The 17,702-nt window shown below is 54.0% G+C and overlaps 2 protein-coding genes across 3 annotated transcripts in view; one reads left to right on the top strand and one right to left on the bottom strand.

The window, feature by feature from the left end:
* The first annotated feature begins 7,185 nt into the window (after window positions 1-7,185).
* Window positions 7,186-12,224, top strand: LOC130870689 (cytochrome P450 2W1). The gene is made up of 9 exons (XM_057763423.1): window positions 7,186-7,368; window positions 8,327-8,489; window positions 8,726-8,875; window positions 8,952-9,109; window positions 10,711-10,884; window positions 11,204-11,342; window positions 11,430-11,614; window positions 11,784-11,925; window positions 12,037-12,224. Exons 1-9 carry the CDS (start codon window positions 7,186-7,188, stop codon window positions 12,222-12,224), a joined length of 1,482 nt encoding a protein of 493 aa, XP_057619406.1.
* Window positions 12,225-14,613: 2,389 nt separating this feature from the next.
* Window positions 14,614-17,702, bottom strand: part of C3H7orf50 (chromosome 3 C7orf50 homolog) — a 100,227-nt gene continuing 97,138 nt past the window's right edge. The window contains exons 5-6 of one of the 2 annotated variants that reach the window (XM_057764197.1): window positions 16,331-16,495; window positions 14,614-15,917 (exon numbers count right to left, since the gene is read on the bottom strand). In XM_057764197.1, coding sequence (XP_057620180.1) covers window positions 15,855-15,917; window positions 16,331-16,495 — 228 coding nt within the window. In that variant the 3' untranslated portion in view covers window positions 14,614-15,854. Of the gene's footprint in view, window positions 16,496-17,702 lie in introns of both variants that reach the window. The other variant, XM_057764198.1, reaches the window with a different exon arrangement.

Genomic DNA, 17,702 nt, shown 5'->3' with positions numbered 1-17,702 from the left:
TTTGTTTTCCATTTGTTTTTTTGAAACAGGGTTTCTCTGCATAGCCTTAGCTGTCCTGGAACTCTCTCCATAGACCAGGCTGGCCTCAAATTCAGAGAGCTGTCTGTCTCTGTCTCTTGAGTGATGGGATTAAAGGTGTTAACCACCATGCTCACCTCATTGGAACAATTTCAGCCTCAGCTGCTCAAAATCTGCCGCGACATTATTTCAGATGAGGCCATCAGGTCCTGGGGCATACTGTGCCATGTGGATTTGGAAGGAATGTTCCGTGGTAATGGAATGCAGTCAACTGACTTGTTATGGCAACAACACCTGTCCCCAAAACCCTGCTTTCCAGCTGGGGACAGAGAAGACCACTTGCTCCCTGCTTCACAACACTGGCTGTGATTGTGAGATGCTGTCCATCGTTCCATCTCAACCACAGATGGTCTCTATGTCACACAGTCATCCAGACCCTGGCAATGAGCATCAATGGGCTCATAGCAGCTCCTCGGGGCCGCTGTCCCTCTACAATCCTCTGATGGATCCCAACATCCCTAATAATTCCCAGGGGCTGCTGAGAGGTGGTTAGCCAGCAGATCTTTAGCCTCACCCCAGTGCCCACTCGCTTTTACCTTGCTGGACCCTCCCCCCCATAGCTATCCATTGGTCTCCTTGCTGAGTCCCATGCTGGCTTCCTGTGTGGGAGTTTGGATTTAGTTTCCAGAGTTCAGACCTGTAGGCTGCCTGGCAGAGGGGTACCACCTCCTAACCCAAACCTCCTAGTTCAGTTCACCTCTCAGGAAGGGGCCTGGGGAGATGGCTTACCAGGCAAGAGTACTTGCTATATAAGCATGAAGACCTGAGTTCAAATCTCTAGAGCCCATAAAAAAAGAAAAGAAAAAGTCACCCGGCCTAAATCCCCAGCACTGTAAGGGATTGGGGTGTGCTGGCTGCCAGCCTACCTCCAGGGTCAGCAAACACCTGTCACAAGGGGATAAGGTGGACAGGACGCCTGACATCCTCCTCTAGTTTCCACATGTGCACGGGGTACACACATACACGCATATGCACACATATACCACACACACATTTGCACACATGTGCATACACACACACACACACAGCGTGGCCAGGGAGACTCCAGAAGGAAAACTGTACTTTGTTCTTTTTTTTTCTTTTTTTTTGGTTTTTCGAGACACGGTTTCTCTGTGGTTTTGGAGCCTGTCCTGCTGGAACTAGCTCTGTAGACCAGGATGGTCTCGAACTCACAGATATCCGCCTGCCTCTGCCTCCCAAGTGCTGGGATTAAAGGCGTGCACCACCACCACCCGGCTGTACTTTGTTCTTGTCATATAAACAACCTTTTCCCATATTTCCCATGCCTGGAACCAGGGGGCACACACTGAGTTACTCAATTTTTTTTTTTTTTTGGAGCTGTGAAGAATGGTGACTTTTATGACTCAGCAAGCAGCCCTTTCTGCTTAAAATGAAAGGATATTTCTGTCCCTGAGGTGGCAGGACCTCGGTCAGCAGCCCTGAAATACCAAGAAAGCAGGTAGGGACTGGTGCCTGGGCCGTGACAGCAAGCTTTTAGGAAATTACCTCATTCCTAGGAAATGGGTACTGCCTTGTATGAGCTTTTTTTTGGTTGTTTGTAGCTCTGGCTGGTCTCAAAGTCACTGAAATCTGCCTCCTAAGTGCTGGTTTCCTCAGTGTTGTGATCAAAGGTGTGCACCACCACACCTAGCTGTTTAGTTGAGGGAAGTGTGTGTGTGTGTGTGTGTAGTTGTATATACCTGCGTGTGCACATGTGGAGGCCCAAGCAGGATGCTAAGCATCTTCTTCCATATTGCTTTAAGGTGGGGTCTCTCTCTGAATTGGAAGCTCACCAGTTTTTGGCAAAGCTGGTTGGCTAACCAGCTCTCAAGATCCACTTGTCTGTGTCCTCCAGTGCTGGGGTTCCTGGCATGCGCAGTCATGCCTGGCTTTTTATGTGGATGCTAGCATTTCAAACTCAAACCCTCATGGTTGTGTATAGCAAGCACCCATACTTACTAAACCATCTCCCCATCTTTTGAGACAGACTCTCTCACTGACCCTGGAGCATCCTAATTCAGGAGACTGGCTAGCCAACTAGCCAGTAAACCCCAGGGATCCGCTAGTCTGACTTGGTCATCACTGGGAATGTTCAGGTGATAAGTTTTCCATAACCCCGTAACAGGTTTCTCTGCCAACGCAGTAAGCCAGATCAAGCTGAATTAAAAAGTAAAAGACCGGATATATTCGAGCAAAGCAACTCCTGGGTGAATCCTCCAGCTGCCAGAGATCTGGCAGGGGAAGGGACAGGAGAGGAATCACATAGTCTGTCCGAAGGAGAGGGCTTGAATATCCTGTAGGTTCCGAATGCTGACTAGTCCTCCACAGACTGAGTTTGTTCCCAGTCGTGGTAGGCGGGGGTTTGAGAAGCTAGCAGCCATGCCACCGGAAATGTGGAACTGGACTCCTAGCAGCTCCTCTGAGAGGACAGGGTTTGGAGAGAGAACTGGGCCAAGCTGGAGAGCCAAGTGAATATCAAGTACCAACTGTTTGGCTTTCCTAAGGAAGCTGGGATCTAAACCCAGGTCGCCACGTTTGCAATGGCAAGTACTTTACCAAGGAAGCCATCTGTCCAGCCCTGAGATGTTTCTTTTTTATATATAATTTTCAGTTTGTGTCTGAAAAGGGGCGACAGAACTCCCAGCTTTGACCTGATGTTGTACTACAGCAGCCCACTCAGGCTGACGACAGGAGTGTGGCTGTGTCCTTGGACTGTGTTCTACATCTAGGTTCTCCCCGGTCACCCAGGCTTCCTCCCAAAGTTGGGTGGGAACGCCATCGCTTTATGACCTAGCCTGTGGAGTGCTTCAGTATCCCCCACAGTGCCTCTAGAGCCAAGTGTGGGAAATACAGACCCTTTCCGACCCTTCTGATACCAACACAACATTGTATTACATGTAGGACATACGACCGGGAGCATCTTGCGTGGCCATCTTTGGTCAAGGCCAGATGGAACCTGAACCGAGAATCAGAGCTCTGCACACACGATTGCTCAGGGCAACCGTCAGCCTGGCCCCAAGTAAGTCTGATGAGAACAGACCCTCAGTGGATTGAGCAACCGCACTGGAGACAGTTGGCGCCACACCTTTGCAGGGTGTGGGGGAAATTCCATAAAAACTTAAAAAGGGAACAGCCCGGGGCTGGAGATGTAGCTTAGTAAAACTAAGATTTAATCCCCAGCACTGAAGAAAAAAAAAAAAAAGAAAAAGAACAGCTACAGGCATGATGGTGCCTACCACGCCAGCCAGCACTCTTGGGAGGAGGAGTTAATGGTCAACCCGAACTACATACACTTAGACTCTGTCTCAGAACCTTAGAAGTGGAATGTAATTCAAGGTGCCTATTTAACATATCACAACGGGCCTGACCACCAGGTTCTCCCAATATTCCTCAGTCCCTAGTCCCTACCTGTGACAGGGCATATAGCTGGCATGCCCTGCCCCCACCCCAAATTTCTCCAGCCTAGGGGTTGAGCTGCCCTTCCCTCAGCTGCCCTAATTTAGATAATCCAGCGATTTTGATGACCTGGTTCTTTTTCTTTGCTTTGCTTTTTTCTTTCTTTTCTTTTGTTTTCCTTGAGACAGGGTTTCTCTCTGTAGCTTTGGAGCCTTCCCTGGCACTCGCTCTGCAGACTAGGCTGGCTTTGAACTCACAGAGATCCTTCTGCTTCTGCCTCCCAAGTGCTAGGATTAAAGGTGTGCACCACCACCAACCTGGCTCTTTTTGCCTACCTGCCCTTTCCTCTCCTGGCTCTCCCCTCTCCCCTTCCACCTCACATTGCCCAGCTCAGGATCATGAAGTCTCCTAGACGTCCCTGCCTCTGGCTATGCTCTCCCTCGTGTCTACAATAAACCTTCTCCAGCGTGACCTAGGGGCAGTCATGTCCTTTTGATTTCTTAATTCTTTTTTCATTCATCGAGCACCTGTTCGGAAGCCCCCAGTGAGGGGCTGAGAATGTGTCACAGTATAGAGAACTTGTCTAGCAAGGCCCTGGCTTTGATTCCAAGCCCCACAAGAAATAACAAACCCTGCACTTCACCCAGGTGTCCATCCCTTTGCTCAGAATCCACTCTGCAACATCTTTCGCAGGTGTGCACAGTACCAAGCCTCACTATACAGGCCAAGCTGGCCCAGAGCTCGCCATCCTCCTGCCTTCACCTCCCCAGCGCTGGGATCACCCACCTCCCTCTGCTTTACCCTGATTTTTACTCTGCTGCAGGCTAGGAACACGAACGTTCACGCCCACCATGCCCAGCCCAGCAGAGGAGGCCCGTGTCTAATTCTGGGTACACAGTCATGGTTAAAAACAGCATTAAGCAATGTATGATGGATTGAGGGACACACTGGGCTCGAGGAAACTCCGAGGTGACTGATGCTTGCTAGTTTAATTGCGGTAAGGGCCCAGGCACATGCCAAAACACATCCGAAACTGTTTAAAATCCCTCTCCCCACCCTTTTTGTTCTTGGCTCTGGTGAGTGGAGCCCTGGGCCTGGTGCACGCTCAGTGAGTGATCTGCTACCAAACTGTACCTAGCTGCAGCCCAGATTGTGTGCGCTATGCATGTGGATTTGTGTGCGCTAAGCATGTGGACTCGTGTGTGTTGATAACATTGTAAGTGCTGGGGGTGAATGGGTAAGCATGAAGGCTTGTTTTCTGTTCCCAAACCCATGTAAAGTCAGACGAAAAGCATGTGGCATGCACTCATCCTCAAGCACGGAGAAGACCGAGACAGGACAGCCTCTGCTGGCTAGCTGGGCAGCCAGTCTAGCTGGACTGGTGAGCTCCAGGCCAGTGACAGAGAGATCCTGTCCGGACAAATGAGGCGGAGCTTGGGAGATGGCTCAGGGGCTAAGATGCTTGTTGTGCAAGTTTGAGGATTCCCAGATTCTATGTAAAAATGGACGTGGTACCTTTCACATGTGTAATCCCAGTGCACCTACAGCAAGACCAGAGGTGAGGATGGGAGAAATCCCAGAAGCCCTCGGGCCAGCTAATCTGTCATATGCAGCTGCAAAAAAGAGACCGTCTCAAATAAGGTGGAAGTTGAGAACTGACACCAGAGGTCATCCTTTGACCTCTACACACATGCTGTGGTACATATGTACTTGCAACATATGAACATGTACGTGTGGACACGTAACACACACAGACACACACAGACTCTTTCAACTGGGCGTGGTGCACACTAACAATCTAAACCCTAGGGGAGGAGAGGCTGGAGGATTAAGAGTTCAAAGTCAGCCTCAGTCAGGTAGTAAATTTAAGGCCAGCTTGAGCTACTTGAGTGGTGAAAACCCTTTATCAAATAAACAACAACAAAAATCCTTCCCCTAAATAGCCCTCAAGCTAGCTGGGTAGTGTTGCCCGTAATCCCAGCCCTTGGGAGGAAGAAGTAGGAGGATTTGGGCCACACCAGTCATGGCACAAGCATGGATGCTCCAGCCTTCCTCTAGGGCCCCAGGAAGGAGATGCTCACATAAATCTGGACATCAGATCACTTTACTCATCCAAGCAACTTTGGGGTGACCTTCTGTGGGTCTTTAGGGACTCTCATGCTAGCAGTGAGCTCATGTCTGCTCCTGGAGGGGTTGCAGACTCCAGCCCTGACCACCCTGACACCTCTCCTGGCTTCTCTACACCTACTCCACATCACATTGTCCCCGACAGTCAGGCAAATCTCAGCTCACTAGCTGCAGTACAGACTCCATAAAACACCATCTGCCTTGACTCCCCCCGCCCCCCGCCATCCCCGCCCAATGCATAGTCGATGGCAAACGGAGTTGCACCAATCTTGCCCTGGAATTGTGATGGCACGATCCCACTGCTCCCTCTGCCTCTGATTTCCATAGCCCTGACTCCCGGCCAAGGCTGGCACACTGTGAGTGCTCAGGAAGTGCTCCCTGAAGCAATTATGCAGATTTCCCTGGCTGGGTTGGATCCCTGCCTGGGATGCCCAGTAAGTGGCTTTGGCAACAGTTGAAGCATGGCCCAGACATCTACAGTGGTGACAAGGAACTGTCCCAGCCCAGGCTCATGCTGTTCCAGGGAATAGAGATGCTAGGTTCACTCACAGTGCAGGTGAGATGCAGTCTAGGTAAGCTTTGCTCCACAAGTCATACAGGGGAGCAAGACCTGGGTGCAGGGAGCGGGGATGGCTTCTGCTTCAGCTCAGCATTTGTGCAGGGTGTGGATGACACCCCAGGGGACAGGCCCCATGGTGAGGGGCCCTACTGGAGGTCGGGTGGGGGGAGCACTCCAGGTGCCTCATGTTGAGGCAGGCTGTGGGAAGCAGCCCAGCTACTTCTGGTGCCAAAAGTCACCCACCCCGCACAATCCTATCTCACCGGCACCTCCTCCCCAGTGAGGCCACCAGGGTTTAAGAGGCAGGATTAAGGCCCAGACAGTTGGGGCTATAAACCTGGCCACCTGCTGTGTCTGTACACAGTCTGCTGGATAGCCTCTCAGTGTCTGGGTGGCCCTGCCCCTTACTGCAAGCTGTGGGGTGAGCTCCCTTGACTTCAGAAGACTCTGGCTGCTTCTGAAGGCCGTGGGCTTTGAGGCCCTTGATGGCTGCACAGAGTATTCAGTGTTAGATAGATGTCCTGCTTCTGGAGGCTCCAATCTGAAGACGCAAGAGACTCTTCTTTTCAGAATGAGGAAGAAGTCCCCAAAACCACAAGTTCCACTTTGATGAGGAGACTATGTAGAACTAACAGGTTCCCAGAGAACCAAGGACAGAGTAGACAATGGACTTTGACCATGTCACTGGAACCTGGGGGCACATGGAAGGGTGTGGATATCCTGGAAGCTTGACCCCGAATGGTCCAGGCTTAGACAACCTGTGACCAAAAAGCCTTGGCTCTTCACCTCGTACAGAGGTTCTTTTGGCCCCAGCTTCAGGCTCCCTGCCACAGAGGCGACCCCACATTTCACACAGCCTGTTGCTTTAAGTCTCTTGCTGGGCTGTCCCCTGCGAACTGCTCATTCCACATTCTCGGGGTGGTGGGGTGGGTGGGGTGCCGGCACGCCCTAGGGAGGATGGCTATAAGGCATGGGGATCACGGGGCCCCTGGAGAGCTGAGGGTTTGCTCAGCTCAGCTGTTCACATGATTCTGCTGCTCCTGGGTGTCTCGGGGATCTTGCTGCTTCTGGGGCTATGGGGGCTACTTTGGGGCTATGCCCGGCATCGCACCCTGGCCCCTCGGTGGCCCCCTGGGCCTCGCCCTCTGCCGTTCCTGGGGAACCTGCATTTGCTGGGTGTGACCCAACAGGACCGGGCACTGATGGAGGTAGGGTAGGCAGTCCGATGTCATCTCACTGCCTCGATGGTGTCTGTGTTCCAGCTCCGACAAGGGAAGCCAGTGTGGGATACAAGAGCCCAGAGGCTTGTCCTCAGAGAGCAGGGGTAGGAAGTAACGCATAACCCAGGCTGGAGATGTGGCTCATTGTAGTGTGCTTATTCAGCATGCAGAAGGGCCTGGTTCTATGCCCACACTGCAAATAAGCAAGCAAGCAAACAGCGGGAAGCGCAGTCCAGGGTCATGGTTCAGGAGTGGTGGGCAGGGTGGGCTCCGGGAGGCATATTGCAGGAAAGCCTGCGTGGACAGCGAGAAAGAAGCTGGCAGATGTATCTAGTAGTGACTGAAATGGGGTACGGTTGCAGATCGTTAGGCAGTGCTCTTATTTGAGGGGCAGGGGAGTGTCACTGGGGTATGGGTTCTCCCCAGGACCCAGAGGTAAAGAAGGTATGCTGGTTGCCCTGCCTCTAACCAGGGCTGACAGACTCAGTGGGGTGGAGGTCCTTGAACTTTGTCCAAGGGACTCTTGTTTGTCGAGAAGTCCACACACCTGCAGACCTGACTTGAAGTGGCTCTGTCCCCACCTTTCCTCGGGTGGATCAGGCTAGACTCCACGTGGCTTCAGGCACTAGGTTCAGGGGTTCAGGCCCTACTTCAGGTCTGATTCTGGGCAGTAGATATTGGGAAGGCCCAGTCATGGCTCTTGGTGAGACCGGCACAAATTCAATTCCTGCTTTTCTGTTTTCAGAGTTTTTTGTTTTTGTTGCTGTTGTTTTATCTTTGAAGTGGGGAGATGGCAGTCTGAACAGCACCCCTTCCTGGGGAGACTGGAGGGGTTCTTGGGGTGGTCTCCTCCAGCTGGAAAGTCCACAATACTGTTGTCCTGCTAACCCCAGCTCTTAGAGGGTAGGTAGGGGTTGCCTGTCTGATGCCTGTCTGTCCCTACCAGCTCTCAGAACGCTATGGGCCAGTGTTCACAGTCCACCTGGGATCTCAGAAGACTGTGGTGCTGTCAGGCTACGAGGTGGTGAGGGAGGCCCTGGTTGGGACCAGGCAAGAACTGGCCGACAGGCCCCCGATCCCCATCTTCCAGCTCATCCAGCAAGGCGGGGGTAGGTGGGCTCTGGGATTCCCTGACAGATGGGGGGGGGAGGTCTTGCCTCTCGGGCTGGTGCTGGGGAGGAACAGGATCAGTCTATGGCAAGCCTAGAGAGGTATGACCAAGGGTAACCTCTGAAAGGGAGGGGCCTGGAGTTGAGCCTGGGGCCCCCAGTTGGGCCCCCAATTCCCTGCATGCATCATCAGGATAGGGAGTGGTTGGCACTCACAGCTCATGTCTACCCAACAGGCATCTTCTTTTCCTCTGGAGCTCACTGGAGGGCAGCTCGCCAGTTCACGGTGCGGACACTGCACAGCCTGGGGGTGGGACAGCCCCCCATGGTGGGCAAGGTACTGCAGGAGCTGGCCTGTCTTGAGAGGCAGCTGGACAGCTATGGAGGTGAGTGGGGGCCCAGGCTGCCCCTCCTCAGGGATCTCTGCCCCCCCTGATGCCTGTTTTCCTCCCCGACCTCCAGGCCAGCCCTTCCCCTTGGCCCTGCTGGGCTGGGCACCCTGCAACATCACCTTCGGACTTGTCTTCGGCCAGCGCTTTGACTACCAGGACCCTGTGTTTGTGTCCCTGCTGAGTCTCATTGACCAGGTCATGGTCCTGTTGGGGTCACCTGGCATACAGGTGAGGGGCCGCCATGCCACAGAGAAATGAGCCCCTGTTGAACTAGGGTGTGTGTGTGTGTGTGTGTGTGTGTGAGGTCAGGGCTGCTTGGTACCCACCACGTTTCCTCCTTGCCCAGCTGCCAGCTTTGTCACCCTTTGGACAAGGAGCCCTGGGGTTAGGGAATGTGGCTTCCCTGCTAGAGCGTGTGTCTAGCGTGCACGAAGCCCCGGGTTTCAGGCCCAGCACCAGACACCTGCCATCCCAGCACTCTGGATATGGAGTCAGGAGGGTCATAAATTCAAGGTCATCTTCCACTACATAGTGAGTTTGAGGGCAGCCGAAGCTACATGAGACCCTGTTTCCAAAGAGAAAACAAAAATAAAATGAGCAAGGAATGGGTGACATTGGTCAAAGATGGACATTGGTTGGCACGTTTTGCACGTGAACCAAGCCTATGCTCTCTGGCAGACCTTAGCAGTATTGTGGGGCCCATGTTCCAGAGGTCCCCCACATCCAAGCACCATTTATTTATTGTTGTGAGGGTGTCAGGTCCCCTGGAACTGGAGTTACAGACTGTTGTGAGCTGCCAAGTGGGTGCTGGGAATTGAACCTGGGTCCTCTTGAAGAGTAGCCAGTGTTCTTAACCACTGAACCATCTCTCCGGTCCCTCTTATTTAGTTTTTGAGAGAGAATCTCAGAGCATTCGTATCTCTCTGTGTAGTTGTGGCTGTCCTGGAACTCTATATAGATCAGGCTGGCTTCGAACTCACAGAGATCCACTTGTCTCTACCTCGTGAGTACTGAAACTAAAGATGTTCTTGACCACACGCTCCTCAACACAGAAATCACGAAAATGAGCCCTTCCTATGCCCAGTGCCCTAAAGTTTAAAGAGTCCTGGATTTGGGCCACCATGCTGCTAACTGAATCCTAGAAGACACATAGTAACCAGCACCCAGCTATTACAGTTGGGCCCTGACTCAGGATGAGACCCCATAGGGGGTAGGGAGGGCGGTCACTGTGGTGAGCACGCTCTTAGCATCCCACCTGTGCAGTCAGAGCAAGCAGTGAGTTCATCCTCAGAGCACTCCCTGAGGGATGGAGAGGCAGGGTCCCTCTGGATAGCTCGGGCAGTAGGGATGGTCCCTATCACTTTAGAGCAGTATGTGGTATTTCCTACCAGTAATTGCCAATGTAGGGGCTGCTGGAATCCTAAATGCCTACTGGCACCAAACCCACTCTACCGTAAGCTACAAATTGCCCCTCTCCAAGACCTATGAGACCCCATAGCTGTGACTCCTTCCCCATGGTAGCCATCCCTCCTTTGCCCTTCCCTTTCAGCGATGATAGCAAGGAACACGTTCCTAGGCAGTCATTACTCTTGGTCTTGGCCATCCAAGTACATCAGGTCACCTGGCTCCTTCTTGAATGCCCTGAGATTCCCTCCTAGCCCCCAGACTTCCAGGAGGGTGGTAAGCCTTCAGGACTGTTGGCCTGGTGCCCTCTTGTGGCCAGGGGCAGCATTGCCCGATGCACCTGCTGCTAGATGGATTGGCTTGCTCACAGTGACTGCATCCGTCACCTCACCTCTACCCTACCCCACTGTCCCGCCCACTCTCAGCTGTTCAACACCTTCCCCCGGCTGGGGGCTCTGCTGCGGTTGCACAGGCCTGTCTTGAGCAAGATCGAGGAGGTGCGCGCCATCCTGAGAACCCTGCTGAAGGCACGGAGACCACCCTTGCCAAGTGGCGGCCCCATGCCGAGTTACATGGAGGCTCTGCTCCAACAGGGCCAGGTGTGGACAGGCCGGGACTTTCCCAGAGACCAGTCAGAGGCTTAGTGGCCCCAGTTCGGGGAGGGAACTACTGAGGGTTCTTTCCCATCTGCTGGGGACTGCTGGGAGTCTCAGTCTCCTCCTCTGTGAGATTGGCTCCTCAAAGTCCCTGGAATGGGCACTGGGGCTGGGTGGACCCTCAGTAAATGCTATTCACTGCCCCCCCCTCCCCGCCTGACTTCTACTTCATTCTCCTCTGGCGCCTAGGACTGGGGTGGGTCCACAGGTTGGGGTTGGATCCCCAGAGCTTCAAGCCCATTTCTAACCATCCGCCCTGCAGGAGGATGACCCTGAGGACATGTTTGGTGAGGCCAATGTCCTGGCCTGCACACTGGACATGGTCATGGCTGGAACAGAGACCACAGCAGCCACACTGCAGTGGGCAGTCTTCCTAATGGTTAAGCACCCGCATGTGCAGGGTGAGAGTCACCCTATGGTAGGGGGTTGGAACCCTTAGGGGCCCGGGGAAGGGGGGCTCACTCAAACAGTGCCACCCTCTGGCCTAGGCCGCGTGCAGGAGGAGCTGGACCGAGTGCTGGGCCCGGGGCAGCTACCCCGGCCAGAGGACCAGCGAGCGCTGCCCTACACCAGTGCGGTGCTGCATGAGACCCAGCGGTACATCACACTCCTGCCCCATGTGCCCCGCTGCACAACTGCTGATATCCAGCTGGGGGGCTACCTGCTTCCCAAGGTGCCGTCCTACTTCTTTGCTCTGATCGGGTGGACAGGGGACTTCCTGGGTCTCATATTCACTTGTCCAGTTGGTGGAGGTGGGAGGCAGGAACTCCCCCAGGTGGCGCTCTGCCCCGTCCCCTCCCTCCAAGCAGATCAGCCTACCTTGGGACCCCTCTACCCTATAGGGCACGCCTGTGATCCCTCTGCTGACCTCAGTGCTCCTGGACAAGACGCAATGGGAGACCCCAAGCCAGTTCAACCCACACCACTTCCTGGATGCAGATGGGCGGTTCGTGAAGCGGGGTGCCTTCCTGCCTTTCTCCACTGGTAACTTGCTGGCCCTCAGCCTCCAGGGAGTGCCTTCACTAGCTCTTGCTTGCCCTTTCCCCTCCAGGAGCAGGCCTGGCACCCTACACGGTGCTTTGGTTTCTCTTTCAGGCCGCCGGGTGTGCGTTGGAAAAAGCCTGGCCATGATGGAGCTCTTCCTGCTGTTTGCCGGCCTCCTCCAGCGGTACCATCTGCTGCCCCCACCTGGCCTCAGCCCCGCAGACCTGGATCTGCGGCCTGCCCCAGCCTTTACCATGCGGCCCCCTGCCCAGACCTTGTGTGCAGTGCCTAGATCCTAGGGTGCTTGCACACTGCCAGAGCCACGCTGCCTCTCCACTGCAGGCTATGGTGTGGTTGAAGCGTCCCTAGCAATGAATGACAGGCAGACGGTGCCTACTTTGTCCTTCTGGACCACAAGCTGAGTACCACAACTTTTACGTCACAGTGTACAGTGTGCCAGGCTGCCCACGTTTGCCCACTGGAGTTTGGAAGCTGGCCTTTATCTGGGCATGGGGGGGTAGATATGTCTCCTGTTTAGCCCAGCATCCCTACCTTGGCCTGATACGGTGTTCCCAGAAACCCACCTTCCAGGCTCCTTCATTCTGAACACTACAAACTGTTCTCTACTCTGGTTCCCAAGGCAGTCAAATCCCCAGAGTACGGGGATTTGAACTAGGTCTCAGTTTCTTCATTGTTCTCCTTGCCCACCAGAGCCTACTATTGGTTATACCAGCTCCGCACCAGGCCATGGGGGTCCCCAAACTCAGATACCTGGTCTATAGCCCTTCCACAGTCCCCAGTGCACCCTCCTATCTCTCTAACTAGGCAGAATCTGCCAGTCACAGTTCGGGGTGCTCCACCTTTGACCTTTCTGTCCCCTTCTCCTGCGAAGACTGACACTCTGGTGACCTGGGGCAAGACTTGGCAGAAAAGAGCATCTCCAGCTGATTTCCTGGGAACCCTCTGCCAGGTCCCTAAAGCCAGGTCTCACCGACAGTGAGTGACCCACCACGTTTCCCTCTCGACCTGGCTACCAGGAGACCCAGCGCCATGGCTCGCGATCCTCCTGGCTACTCCCTCCTTTGTGCTGTTGTTTGCATTCCCTCTTTCTCTGTGTGCCCACTCAAGGCTTTGGAACGCGCAGGCTGATAACCCTGCTGCGCATGTCTGTTATGACAACATGCCAGCTCCAGAAGTGCCCCTGAGACAGCGACAGACAGTGCAAGGCTTCCCCAAGTGCGGAAGGGCAGGGCAGGATGCCACCAGGAGTGGGAAGAGCCAGCTGGAGTAAATGTAAGACCCAGAACTGGCACCAACAGTCTGGTGGTTGGTGGTGAAAGAGACAGGGATGAGTCCCCGCTTGGGTTCTGATGTTACACTGCTTTGATGCTAGACCCAGCCAGGGCTTTAAAGTAACTAAACCTTAAGTGTCAGAAGTGTCTGAGGGATGCAGGACAAGGCTGGGGACAGGGCTTTGCAGGTGAGGTAGGGTCTTAGTACAAACAGCCAGACTGCCTGAGACCCATGACCCAGGGAAAGGTGCACACTTTGGCCGGCTGCCTCTCTCCCACAAGAATGCAGAATTCTGCCACTGTGCCCAAGTGCTAGGGACCTGATACAAGCCTACCACTTTTTTTTCCCCAGATAGGGTTTCTCTATGCAGCCCTCGCTGTTCTGAAACTCACTGTGAGAACCAGGCTGATCTCAAACGCAGAGATCTGCCTGCCTCTGCCTTCCGAGTGCTGGGATTAGCAATGTTTTTCACCACTGTCCAGTTCCACCCTAACACTTTCACAAGACCCAGGGACAGCTCAGCTCTGCTTCACTCAAGTGATCTGGTAGAGTTTGCAGCCCGGGGGCTACCCCAGAGTGCGCCCTCTCTTCTGCCATGTGGCATCTTGTTCCAGGCAGGAGGGCAGTGCTTAAGGCGGTAGGGACTGGACCGCCTTCTAGTGGCAGAAGGATCGAAAGGAACTCTCACAGCCTGCTCTTCACAGGCTCACTTGGACCTCTGGGCAGCTGAGGGCAGCTGAGGGCAGCCTGGCTTTAGCCCAGTTGGCTCTGGTTGGCCATCTATCTCCTCAGTGTGACGCAAGTCCTGTCCACTTAGAGCTGGGAGTGGGCGGTGGAACTCTGTCCTCTTGGGCCTTGCATCAATCAGAGCAGCTGTCACCACCCAAAGGAGACCCCTGAGAGACTGGGCCCATTAACATCCATGTAGGGAGGGATACTGGTGTGGGAGTCACCTGATCCACCTGAGATCCCAGCCACCATTCCCTCCTGCCTCTTCAACTGTGGGCTGCAGCTCTACTCGGGCAAAAAAACATTTGGCAAGTCAGACATTTCTGTGCAACAATCAAAAATCAGAAGTAAAATGTGTAGCCTGGGGGTGGTGATGCACACCTTTAATCTCAGCATTTGGGAGGCAGAGGCAAGTGGATCTCTGTGAGTTCGGGGCCAGCCTGGTCTATACAGAAAAACTCTGGTTAGAAAAACCATAAATAAACAAACAAACAAACAAACAGTTAAACGTGTAACAAATCCTGTTTCCTGGTGTCACATAGCACAACTTTCCTGTAGCCTTGGTTCTGGGCACACATGCATGTTCAGAACCACCATGCACACCCTCCTGCCACATGACCTGAACACACCATGCACACCCTCCTGCCACATGACCTGAACACACCGTGCGTGCCCTCCTGCCACATGACCTGAACACACCGTGCGTGCCCTCCTGTCACATGACCTGAACACACCGTGCACACCCTCCTGCCACATGACCTGAACACACCGTGCACACCCTCCTGCCACATGACCTGAACACACCATGCGTGCCCTCCTGCCACATGACCTGAACACATCATGTGTGCACTCCTGTCACATGACCTGAACACATCATGTGTGCACTCCTGTCACATGACCTGAACACATCATGTGTGCACTCCTGCTGCATGATCTGCAACCTGAAACTCCCTGGCCCTTGACCTGATGCTATCAGTCTCAGGGCTTTATTTATTTATTTTGTTTTTTTTTTGGGTTTTTCGAGACAGGGTTTCTATGTGGTTTTGGAGCCTGTCCTGGAACTAGCTCTTGTAGACCAGGCTGGTCTCGAACTCACAGAGATCCACCTGCCTCTGCCTCCCGAGTGCTGGGATTAAAGGCGTGCGCCACCACCGCCCGGCTTTATTTTGGTTTTTCAAGACAGGGTTTCTGTGCAGTCCTGGCTGTCCTGAACTCAACTCTGTAGACCAGGCTGGCCTCGAATTCAGAGATCTGCCTGCCTCTGCCTCCTGAGAGCTGGAATTAGCCTCACGGTTTAAGACAGTTTATGGAAAACAAGCTTTCAGTATTTTCCATACTCCCCCTCAGTTCTCAGCAACAAGGTTGCACACCTCTGCAAACTTGTTTTAAATCTTTAATAAATGACAAAATTAAATATATTCAGAATTGCTTTTAAAATAAAGTTCTTATGATCTAGTAGATAATATGTGATCTGTACACCTCTTTTATATAGCTCTATTCCAGGGGTGTGTAAAAGTTACTCTGATGCCCAGGGGTTGTGAGTGAGGGGCTCTGAAAGCTGTGGGCTGGATAGCCCAGGAGGCTGAAGACAGACCCTGCACAGCTCCCATGCAAACCCAGTGAGCTCAATGCTCACTGAGTTAGACTTGCACCACATCCTCTCTGGCCAGTCAGTGCCCTCCATACATGGCATCTATGGATGTTTCTTTATGGTCCCCAGGAAATTCACTCACTGAGAGTCGGTTATGTGCTCTGACAGTGACGCGGGTCCAGACACAAATGCTTAGTCATTCTGCTTCCAACATGTGGGCTGAGACAACCCAGTGAGAAGGAGCTGGACCTACTCCTGACACTGAGGGACAACACGTGGTTGCTGAAAGCCAGCCGGGGTCAAGGGGCAGCAGTCTCTAGTAGCTCCTGGCGGCCATACAGGTCCAGGATCCACACTTCAAGTCCCCAGCAGGGCTTCCCTGTAGGCAGGTGAGTTGTTAGGCTGTACTGCAGTGGCCCTCAGACTGAGTATGTAGGAGATCCACCATCCCCACACCAGGGAACCCTAGCTGATGGGGAAAGCCGGCATGGGCCAGTCTCTGAGATTTCATTCATAGAATCTATTCACAGCCACCTTGGGGCCACACACATGGGAGTGGCACCTGGGAGCTGTTTCCGGGAGACCATGTTCAACTCTCAAGGCACCAGGACTGTGTATAGGTATGTGTGTGTGTGTGTGTGTGGGGGGGGTCCTTCCCAGGACTTTGGAAGGAAGTCCTCAAGGCACATGACCTTCCGGTGACCTGCTTGCTCCCACAGCCGCAGAGGAGGTAGCCAGCATGTCCTCGGGACCCAAGGCCACCTCCTCCTGTTAGGAGAGCAGCTGTAGCACCTGCCGGAGGCGCTCCATCTTCCCCAGCTGTGCATCTCTGGCCTCGGTGTCGGCCTCATCAAGCTCCTGCATCAGGGCCTCGGCCTTCTGGACTGTCAGCTCACGGGCACTGCCCTTCAGCCCCTCGAGGTAGTCCAGCAGGGTGGAGAAGTGCTCATCAGGAACCTGGGGGAAAGAGGACAGTGCTGAGGGCCGGGGCATGGGGATCCTGAGCAGGGGCAGGGACTAGGGTTCCTCCCCGCGCCGGCCTAGGCATCCAGCTCACACTGTCCTCATGATGGGAGGCAGAGCTGTGTGCCAGTGACCCCTCCCCCCCCACCAACCACCCTGCTGCTACTTTGTCAGGACGAGAGGGGGGGCATGATGGAAAAGAGGCCAGTGTGCTGGCAGGACTCTCCTATGCTTCAGACATTCCCTATATACATTTTAAAAACTTCTTTTGAGGCACCATCTCTAGCTCAGACTGGCCAAGGGTGACCCCAAACTCCTCCTCCTTCTCCCTCCCTCTCCCACAGCAGTGCTGTGGTTACAAGTGTGCACCTTCACACCCAGTGTATGCCGGGCTGGGGACGCAACCCAAGGTCTTGTGCCCACTAGGCAGGCACTCCACCCACCAAGCCCTAGCCACAGCTTTTGACTTTGTTTCTATTTCAAGATCATTTATTTTCAGTATGCCCACGTGAAGACACTATACAGCGGGGAGACCCACACAGCGGGGGCAGGCCTGTGCCTGAAGGTGGGTGGGGTTGACAGGCACAGCCCTCACTTGACGCCTCCACATATGGGCACCCAGCACCCTAAGAGGCACACAAGGAACATCCTTCACCCTGTATGACAGACAGACACTCAAGGGAGCAGCCTGGGGGGAAGCAGTGGTGTGGCCCTGGGGGAAGGGTAGGGGAGTCCTGCAGGACAGAGGACTTATGGGAGTTCAGCACCGACAGGGCAGCTCCAGCCCCCTAACTTAGCTGTTGGGTTCTGCTTCCAAATTCCATCTCTCCCCAAGGAACCAGATCCCGCCTTGAGAGAAGCCCGGCACACCCACTCTCTTGCACATGCAGGTGGCACGGAGGACAAGGAAGGGATTTAGGGTCCTGGCAAATGGGTGGAGGGGTGAGAGAAGATGACACACCACTGTATGGGACCACAAGGACAGCCCTCCCAGGCTGCACCTCTGCCGTAGGGGCCCATGTGACCTGCATGTGCACAGAGTCCCTCACCTGGCCCCTGCGTGCTGGATATGGATCCGGTCACTTAGGTGGACTACCCTCTGTGCAAGGACCCCATCTATGTGCCAGCATGCCATGTATAGGTCTTGGCACCTGGAAGACCCAGTCCCTATGCAGGGGTCCTGGTCAGGTGCTCATCTGCA

This window comes from Chionomys nivalis, chromosome 3, assembly GCF_950005125.1.
Source record: "Chionomys nivalis chromosome 3, mChiNiv1.1, whole genome shotgun sequence".
NCBI lineage: Eukaryota > Metazoa > Chordata > Mammalia > Rodentia > Cricetidae > Chionomys > Chionomys nivalis.
This window is presented reverse-complemented; position numbering and strand designations above follow the sequence as displayed.